General features: G+C 52.4%; 1 protein-coding gene across 1 annotated transcript; it reads left to right on the forward strand.

The window, feature by feature from the left end:
* Nucleotides 1-1,115: 1,115 nt before the first annotated feature.
* On the forward strand, nucleotides 1,116-3,219 carry LOC103090608 (elongation factor 1-delta-like). Its single transcript, XM_082931044.1, is given in 3 exon segments — nucleotides 1,116-1,130; nucleotides 2,336-2,417; nucleotides 2,420-3,219. Coding segments are annotated over 3 exon segments (897 nt in total).
* Nucleotides 3,220-10,274: the final 7,055 nt, after the last annotated feature.

Below are 10,274 nucleotides of genomic sequence, written 5' to 3' on the forward strand. Positions count from 1 at the left end.
GGAAGCCCCTCCTCCTGTGCACCTGCTCATCCCCTTCCTCCATTAACTTGAGAAATGGCCCCAGCTGCATCTGAGCCAGCAAACACAGCCGGGGTCTCAGCCCCCGGTGGGATTATGGAAGCCATCCATCCCCGGGGGAGAGCTTAAACACATCTACATAATCAGCTCCCCTCGATCCTGCTGCTCCCACCATTTCTCATGAAACTTCACTGAGGCTCTGATTCTTTCTTTTTTTCTTTAATCAAAAACATGAACGGACACCACCCCTCCTCCCTCAAGTCAGGGGAAGGGTGGTGCTATTTTGACCCAGGACTTTGGTATGACAAAGGCTAGATTAGACCCTGGGAGGGGGAGAGTGATAAAATACATCTCCCCAACACACACACACACACACACACACACACACACACGTGAGCATTTAATTACCATGAGAAATTGCTTCCTGACAATAAATGCCACCCCACTCTCTCTCTTCTCCAGCCAGATGGCTTTTGCTGGAATATTTGTCCCCATAATGAGTCCTCAGCTTCTCCCTGAATAATTCATACACAGGTAGGGCTTGAGCATTTATACCATGAGAAATTGCTTCCTGACAATAAATGCCACCCCACTCTCTCTCTTCTCCAGCCAGATGGCTTTTGCTGGAATATTTGTCCCCATAATGAGTCCTCAGCTTCTCCCTGAATAATTCATACACAGGTAGGGCTGGATCTTGTAGAGAGGTTTGGGATGAAGTGGAGGAGTCAGGGAAAGCCCCCAGGGCTGGCCGAGGTAGGAACTCAGGCCGGTCTACCAGGGGTGGGAAGGGAGAACAGTTCTCTGAAAAGAGGACATTTAAGCTGACAGCTGAAAGTTTAAAAAACCCAGTCATGAGAAGAGGGGGGAGGGGAGGGCATTCCCAGCAGAGGGAAAAGCATGTGCTAAGGTCCCAAACCTGGGCCACAGGTCTCAGGCCACCTGCACCCCCTTGTCCAAATCTGTCTCTTCTTGGAAGGATTTCCCTCTGCCCTGCTCACCACTGCCTCCTATCCACGAACAGGTAAACAGTGCTTCATAGTTAGCAAGGAGTTACCCCACAATCACCTGTGAGACGGATCACGAACGTTCCTTTAGAGATGAGGAAGGTGCAGGTTAGAGAGTCAGAGGACCCTCCTGCCAGAGGACCCTGCATTCCCACTGCCCACCAGGCTCTTTGTGGGAAGTCAGGGTCCCTGAGAGACACTCTCCTGCAGAACAGCCCAGCAAGAAAGGTACAGGCTCTGGAATCACACTCCCTGACTTCACATCCTAGCTCCTTCCCTTACTAGCTGTACCTCTGAGGCAGTTCACTCCACCTGTCCCAGCCTCCCTTTCCTCACCGGTAAAATGAGGTTAGTATTTTTCCCCACTGGATAAAGTTGCTCTGTAGAGTAAACACATGGCACGGTGCCCAGCACATAGCAAGCACTCAAAAATAACATAAATAAGATTAGTACTATTCAGGTTCAGGCACAAGACAAGATTGGGTTTTTAACTTGTATTAAAAATGAAATACACACCCTCCAATCCGCACATTCACAGTTTTTATATAAACCAAACACTGTCTCCATCCTATTCCCCTTCCTCCCCACCCTCTGTGAATGGCTGAAACTATTGGCCACTGCCCCATGGGAAGAAAGCCCCAGGTTGTTGTGATGACCCATTAAGATGACATACAGAGTGGCTCTGCACACTGGATGGGGCCACACAAAAGGTCTTTGTTGATGAACATGCTCTTAAAGCACCAACCTCATTATCTGATGTTCCTGGGCCCTACTGGTCCCTCTACCTCTCTTTTTCAGTTGTAAGCAAGCAGCCATATAGCTGCAACCAAAGTCAGGGACAGACTTTCATGTTGTAATCAAATGAAACTTGCAGCAAAGCTAATCAGCCACACGCAGGAGCTATGGGTTATGATTATTCTGCTACTTGGAGATAAAAGCTCATTGGTAAACAACAGCTCAGAGACGAAGTGCTTCTCTCCTTTGTCAGTTCTTCTGAATCTCTGAATGAGGGTGGCATTAGATTGAATCCGTATCACGGACACATATGCTGACATTCATGCTCAAGAAATTCCAGACCCTGGATCCATCATCATCCAGGGCTCCCTGGGCCCCCACCCCACCCAGCACACAGGTTGAGTCTCCTTGAGTCTGCAAGTGGGTCTCTTTCATCCCTCCCTTCATAAGGGTGTCTAGAATGTCAGCTCACCCATCAGTCTCAGGGAAGGTGATACAGAGGACATCGATTCTGAATTAGAATGTCTTGGATTTAAATCTTGGCTCAGGCTCTTTCCTCTGCCGTTGTGCACGCCGAGCCCTCCTCGTTGGTCGCTGTGTCCTTGGCTGGTGTGAAAACGGCCACAAACTTTCTAGTGCATGAGAAGATCTGGTTTGACAAGTTAAATTTGATGATGATGAAAGGAAATTCTATGAGCAAATGAATGGGTCCGTGACTGGCTCCTCACACCAGGAGAACGGCGCCAGCGTGATCCTCCGTGATGTCACAAGAGCCAGAGAAAACATCCATAAGTCCCTGGCTGGAAGCTCAGGCCCTGGGGCCTCCAGTGGGCCCGGTGGAGACCACAGTGAGCTTGTAATCCGGATTGCCAGCCTGGAAGTGGAGAACCAGAGCCTGCGAGGGGTGGTGCAGGATCTGCAGCAGGCTGTCTCCAAGCTGGAGGCCTGGCTGAGTGCGCTAGAGAAAAGCTCGCCCGCCCACCTGGCCACAGCTCTGCAGACCCAGCACATGTCTCCTGTGCACCAGGTGGAGCCCCCCACCCGGAAGGCGGTCACCGTCACAGAGGATGACGAGGACAATGACACTGACCTGCTCGGCAGCGACGAGGAGGACCAGGAGGCTGCCCGGCTGCGGGAGGAGAGGCTGCAGCAGTACGCTGAGAAGAAGGTCAAGAAGCCTGCCCTGGTGGCCAAGTCCTCCATTTTCCTGGACATCAAGCCTTGGGATGACGAGACGGACATGGCCCAGCTGGAGGCCTGCGTGTGCTCCATCCAGCTGGATGGGCTGACCTGGGGTGGGGGGGCCTCCAAGCTGGGGCCCGTGGGCTACGGCACCCACAAGCTGCAGATCCAGTGTGTGGTGGAGGACGACAAGGTGGACACGGACCTGCTGGAAGAGGAGATCACCAAGTTCAAGGAGCATGTGCAGAGCGTTGACACTGCTGCTTTCAACAAGCTCTGAGCCCTGGCATTGGCCTGAGCGTGTGAAGCCTTGCAGCCAATAAAGACTGAGATTCCAAAAAAACAAGAAAACAAATCTTGGCTCAGCCACTCACTAGGTACATGACCTAGAATGAGTCACTTATCTTCTTAAGACCTTAGTTTCCCCATCTGTACATGAGGTCAGTGTAAGGATAAATGAACTAGCATATGCTTTAGCAGAGTGGTACATCATTAGACTTTGGTATCAGATGCTTGGATTCATATCTCAGCTTGGCTACTTGCAGGTTGTGTGGCCTTGGGCAAGTCATTTGACCTCTGTGAGCTTCAGTCTCCTTGTCTGTTACAGCAGGCTAGAAACAGTATCTATCGCCTAGGGTTGTTATGGGTGAGATAGGGATGTTACATTAAAAAGTGCTAAAAGGAGTACCTGACACGCGTGGCACACGCATCAAATGTTTGCTGTAGTGGTTGTTAGCACGACTACTGGTCCGGTGCTTGGCTCATCTTAGGCACTCTTCTCAAACATGCAGGCTCCCTGCTCCCATCCGAAGGGACAGCCTGGGAGTCCCGGGTAACAGTAGCCCTGGAGGCCACAGACACACCCGCATGGCAGGAGGTAGTAACACTGATACTGGGTTTCCTCTGGGGTAAGGTGGGGCAGGGAATTCTGGACAGGGAAAAGTCAGGGAGGAAATCAGACAGGTGGGAAGGGCAGGGATCAGGCAGGGCTGGCTCCAGATGTCAGGGCCGGGACTTGACAGAGCTGCTGGACCCAAACATGTGGGCCTTCACCCTTGGCAACTCTGAGACCAAGATGCCCAGCAGCCCTGACTCTGAAATGTGCTCCATTCAACTGTGAATGAATAATTTACAGTCTTTGATCTTATATTGCTGAGGAGAAGGCGAGAGACAAGACCATGAGGGCATTGGGAACCAGAAGATGGGAAAGGAGGAGAGGAAATAACCCCTTGTGGCCTATCTGGACTGTCAAGTCTCCTCAGAGACAATTCCCATAGTCTGGATGCTGGCAGGCCCACTGATCCTTCCTCACTGGGCGACCAGACAGCAAGAGCCACATGAACAGGTTTGGGCCAGTGCATCAGTAAGCTTAGCAGGAAAGAGAAAGGAAAAGTGAATAACCCCGTGAGCAGTGAAGGTGTGATGCTTTAGCAGTGCAGCCAAATGACTTCCATTTCCCCTGCTTAGATTCCACCTATCTCTCCAGTTGGCAAACCACTCTTCCTTCATCAGAAAACACTGAGAGCCCTTTCTTCACCAGCCTGTGGGTGTGAATGGCACTAACAACACCCAAATATCGCTGGCTCCAAGCTCCTAGCATTATCAGACTGGAATATCTGCCAACTGGGGGATTCAATCCTTTGCAAACTCTCTCCCGGCATCTGAGAGCTCCAGGAAGTAGCTCACCCATGAATAGATCTGCGTTTTCACTCTCTTGATTGCTCCGCAAATTTGCTATGACAAAACCCTCCACTAAATGAGGTGGGTTTTTTTTCTTTTTTAATCTTATTATTACTTTACCCAAGTATTTTGGAGCATGTACTTTGAAGCAGGCACTGTGCTAAGTACTCAGCATTCTCCTGCAGGGTGGGAAGAACTTTCCATCAATCAGCGTTAGGTTCAGATGCAGGCAGGAGGGGTTCCACAGCAGTGTTGCTTGGTTCCCAAAGGGTTAGGGACTAAATGAAATGACCCTTTCAGTCAACACACACACAGTTTTTTTCCCTCTGGGGACACTCGGGCTACCAATGTCACTGGGTTCCAAGAGTTTTTTCTTTTTTTAAACATGTACTTTATTTTTCCTTTGGCCACACTCCATGGCTTGTTGGATCTTAATTCCCCGACCAGGGATTGAACCCGGGCCCTTGGCAGTGAAAGCAAGGAGTCCTAACCACTGGACCACCAGGGAATTCCCCCAAGGGGTCTGGTGACCAGCCACACGCCTGTTCTCAGAACCCCTACCCCTCCAGCCCTCAGACATGCTACAGCAGCCAGACCTCAAGACCAGACCTCTTCAGCCCTTTGTGATGAATTCTCTCTCAGGGACCCTTCTGTCCCCCAGCATCCTGGCTTCTACTGCCCCTTCCACTGGTCCAAAAGACACAACTCTGAATATATAACCCCAACTGTGGACAGAGTTAAAGGTCTGGGTCCTCCCCACCCAACAAAGTCTTATTCTTCCATGCATCAATGGATGCAAACAGATGCTTGCGGTAAGAAGGGTCATTATCACACATGCCAGCTAGATGAGAGCCTCAGCCAGCCTGGAGGCTGCTGTATCATGCCCCAGTCCTGGCTGGAAGCCCCCAAGGCCTCACCCAGCACAGCCCCTCTTGAGAAAGGGAGGAGTTTTAAGCCACTGAAGCCGTAGGTGAACGAAAGTTCCACTTCTCTGACATCATCTCTCCCCGCAGGGCTGGGCCTGCTCCTTTCTGAGCCTGACCATGTGGGAGCCCAGTGGGGAGGTGCCTGGGATGCAGGTGTCGCCAGCACGGCCACCTTAATCTGGCCCTTCTGGCTGGAACCCAAGGCGAGCAGGAAATGTGTTGGGAGAGTTCTGAAGGGGTGGGAGCAGGTTACAACGAGCCACAGAGCAGTCCCCTACACACACACCCCAGACTTGATAAGCTATCCAGGCCTTGGTATGACCTAGAGGTTCCAACTTTCACCTAGACCCTGGTTTCTGTGGCCTTCTGCCTCCTTCTTGAGGTCAAGTCCCATTCTAGACCCCTGTTTTGATATCTGCAACCAAATCCTTGGGCTTGAGACTTTGCCTCAATAGCTAACTAACTGAATAACAAAAGCAGTAATAATGACTAATATTTATTAAGCACTATTTATTAACAGAGTCAAACACAGTTACTTATAATTCATTTAATCTTCACACAACCTTGTGAGGTAAGTACTATTATTAACCCCATTTTATGGATTTATAAGCAGAGGCATGATGAGATCATCCCCAAAGGCTGATGGATGGCCTCATCTAGTAACCCACCCACCTGCTAACAGACCTCACCAAGGCCAACCCCTCACCTGACACTTCTCTGAGACATCATCTAGGCCAGTGTGTGTCAAAGCTGAAGACTGGATCTGCCCCTGTGCTAGATTTCTCCTCTAGATATTATTTCATCGTCAGAATGACTACAGATGGTGAGCATTACTGTCCCATTTTGTAGATACCAATACTGAGGCTTGGAGGCTTAAAGGACACGCTTTACCACCCAGCTAGTAAGTGGCAAAACTAGGAAGTGTATGGCAACCCTTCCTCATGCTTCTTGCCACGCAGCACCCCCACTACACAGATACCCAGCATCCGCAGTTGGCAGGCAGGCACCCCACCCCTTCCACAGCTCTGGTCCTGGGAAGACAAGAGGCAAGCAGGGCCCAGGCAAACACCGCAGGCATGAGGATCTGGGGAAACTCTCTGGACGGCGGCACCCCTCTCCTCTTCCCTCCCCAGGGAATCTTGGTGAGGAGAGACATGTGGAGATGGAGGCCTCTTGTAAAACTGATTAAGAAGCCTTCCAAGCTCGAAGAGCAGGTCCTTTACTCCCCTCAACACTGGGCTCCTGGGCCCCTCTGCCACATGGGCTGAGTGTGTCTCTTCAGCATCGTGCACTCTCATCCCAGGGCTGCTGCCCCCACCAGAAATGAGGGGCCGGGTACACCCCCTTAACCCTCACCCTCTGACCCAGCACAGGACAGCAAGAGCACAGACTGGTCTTGCTTTCCTCCTCTACCATCACCCTCCTATTTTTGTTTTGTTTAAATAAGCCTCCTTCTGCCAGGCAGAAGGGCCACCTCCCGAGCTCCCTGATCCTGTGGCCAGTCTTGTCAAACCTGGTCTCCCACTGCCTCTTTGGAGAGAAGGGGCCTTCTCTGAACAGCTTGCCCAGCTCTGCGTCCCCCAGCCTGAAATGTGTCCCTCGGCTGGAGTTGGAGCTGTTCTGAATGTTCGTGGAAAAGTGGAGGAGCTGCCTAAACTCTCTACCTCCAGGCCTTTGTGAACCTCCAGGCCTTTTTGTCTTTACCACCCACCCTACCCCCAAATCTTTCTTGTGCTTTAATGCACAGTACAAATGAGGATGGTTTCACCTGTCTGTGAAGCCACCCACAATCACCCCGAGGTTAATTTTCCCCCACTCAGTGCCCTCTGCAACGCACCCCCTTTTACCATCCCCATCACCCTGTGACGTAACCATGGAACCAGGAACCTGAGTTCCTTGGCAGCAGGGCAGGGTCTTACTGGCACGCACAGTACCAGCACCTAGTAGGAGCTCAGTAAAGGTTGGGTGGCAGAGCAGTTTGCCCTTTCCCTGGGGTGGGAGCCCTCAGGAAGTGTGGTCCTCAAGCCTTTGTAGATCTAGCACAGCAACAGGGACAAGGGCAGAATACTCCTGGAGCCAGGCAGTGCGTAGGCACTCAGAGCATCACATTCATAGACTATGAGTAAAGACAGCATTTAACTGGGCACTTACAAGGGTGCTGGGTGCTGCGCTAAGCACTTTACACCCATTATCCTATTTACTCCTCACAATAACTATGTCACATGGATACCGTTAGGCCCATTTTCAGATGGGGAAACGGAAGATCAGAAGGGTTAATTAAGCTGGCCAGGGAGACATAGCTGCTCAGTGGCAGAGCCGATACTCAAATCAGGTCTGACTCCGGAGTTGCCTGCTCCCCACCCCCACTGCGCAGTGTTCCCCTTGTTGTTTGGGTTTAAGACTCCGTGTGAGTCCATGACTAAAAGGACCAGAGGCTTGGCTGGGAGCAACAGTGCCACCCCTGCCCCCTGAGCCGAGACTCAGACTACCAGGGGACACCATCAAAGGTAAAACATCCTGGTCAATTGTAGAGTCAATTCTCCAGCTCTGGGAGATAAGCCTCACCTGTCAGATGAAAATCTTACCCCGGGCACCCAGCCACCTGCAAATGATAATTCAAGGGAAGCCCAGGCCTCAGAGGCAGCTGAAATCCCTAACCGGGCCCCACAGGCGCACCTCACCCTGCCTTCCCTCGGCTCCAGCCACCCAAACCCCGGTCCCAATCCTGAACCAGGAGCCTTGAACTGCCTGCCTGTTGCACCAAACCCGCAGGCATTGATGGCCCTGGGCAACCCAGAGGAAGAGGAGCCATCCTCACTGGCCCAGGACTTAAGGCCTGCGTGGCCAGGGGTCCCAGACTGCAGGTGAGCTGGAGGGTACTCAGGGCCACACACACACTAAAAAGAGCTTAAGAGTCACTTCTAAAAGAAGGGGATGGTGTGGGATCATGAGAAAGTCACTTCATCTTCTGAGCCTCTGTGTGCTCACCTATAAAATGGGTGGGACTCCCGGCAGGCCTGTCTCAGGGGCTGCTGTGGGGAATTCAAGCAGCATATTTGGGGGAAAGCTTTGCAAGAACCTGAGGGTCATGCAGATGTATGGGACTGTAACAGTTAATAGTGAAAATGGTACACACCCTTAGAGAGGGCTGACTTGGGGCAGGCGCTATTCTAAGTGCCTTAGGCATATTAACTCATTTTATCCTCAGAGCAACCCTCTGAAGTGGGAACGATTATCCCATTTTACAGATGAGAAAAGTGAGACCCAGGGAAGTTAAATAAGTTACCCAAGGACCCCTAGCTAGTGTGTGCCTGTGCGGGTTTGTGAAGCAGGACAGTCGGGCACTAGACTCTGCTCTAACCATGAGGCCACACTGCCTCTCTAGAGCTGTGGTTTGAGGGGTAGAAAAAAGGAGGTCAGGGAGTCGGTCTCTCTGAACAAGATGGCCGGAGGGAGCTGCCCCTGGGTGAGCACCTGCTATGTGTCAAGCACTTTCCTCACCTCTCACTTAATTCAGCAGCCCGGGCAGCAGGGGATAGGGGTGGGGGCCGGCATCCTCGGCCCCATAGGCGCACCAGGAGACTGAGGGCCAGAAAGCCCAAGGTCTCTTGGTTGGTAGGGACTTGAACAGTGTCTTGAACACTGTCTTCTCATTTCCCTTCCCTGTTACTTCCAGCCCATACCAGCCTTGTCTTCCTGAGCCCAAAGTCTCTGACGCCCCCTGCATTTCTGGGTTCCAGGGACTGAACACCCTGCGGGATGGGCAGTGAGGTGACCAGAGGCTGGACACAGGCCACGCCCTGCCTTACACGCCCTGCCACAGGGCCCCCATCTCTCCCTGCCCACTGCCAGCTTGCCCAACTCTCACCTCCTCTCCCCATCGCCATATCCAAACTGCCTATCCAGGGCACCCGTCAGGGTCCTGCAGAGTGGGGTCTAGCATGGCCACAGCCTGGCCCTGGAGAGCTTTGGAATGTAGGTGAGGACCTGCCCCCTGAACCAGCCTGGCCCCCAGGATCCCCAGGTGCCCCACCCACATATCCAGCTGTACCCTGGCTACTCTCAGGCCATGATTTTCCCTCCTCTCCCGTCCACAGGAACAGGAAGAAGGAGCCCAGCTCTTCGGCTTCTTCCTCCAGGAGCCCTCACCTCACCCTTAAAGCAGCTAGGCTCCACAGGGCTCTGCAGAGGGTATGTGGGGTAAGGCTGCCCCCCACAGGCAGTCAGGGAAGGAGGTTGCTTTGCTCAGAAAACCTGAAATCTCTTTGTAAGCAAGGGGGTAGGGCGGGGAGGTGTCAGAATCTCTCGGTGGGATTGTCTCTGGGATCTTGAAACTCACCCCCAAACCCTGAAGCTGGGAGGAATCCATTTAAAGGATATTAGGAGCAGGTTCAGAGCGGGGATGTGGGCGGAGGGGTTCCAAGTGCAGCATACAACCCCTGAGTCAGAGCCCGACCCACAGCACAGGGTCAGAGGTCATGGGTCACCCCTTACCCCCATCCCTTTCACTGTCCCTACTGCTGACTCTAGGTCTTAAAAGCTCTCATCCTACATGCACCATCCCACAACCCCTAATTGTCTGAGTGCTTCCTGGGATCTAACCAGAATCCCTCCTGCTGCAACTGAAGCCCAGGTCCAAATGCTCTGGTCCTGGTTGGTCAGGGTAGGGGAGATGAGTGAGTGGCACAGCATCACACCCTCAGGGCTGCCTGGAGTGGAGAAGGGGGCA

Source organism: Lipotes vexillifer, unplaced genomic scaffold (assembly GCF_000442215.2).
Source record: "Lipotes vexillifer unplaced genomic scaffold, Lipotes_vexillifer_v1.1 scaffold572, whole genome shotgun sequence".
NCBI classification, from domain to species: Eukaryota; Metazoa; Chordata; class Mammalia; order Artiodactyla; family Lipotidae; genus Lipotes; species Lipotes vexillifer.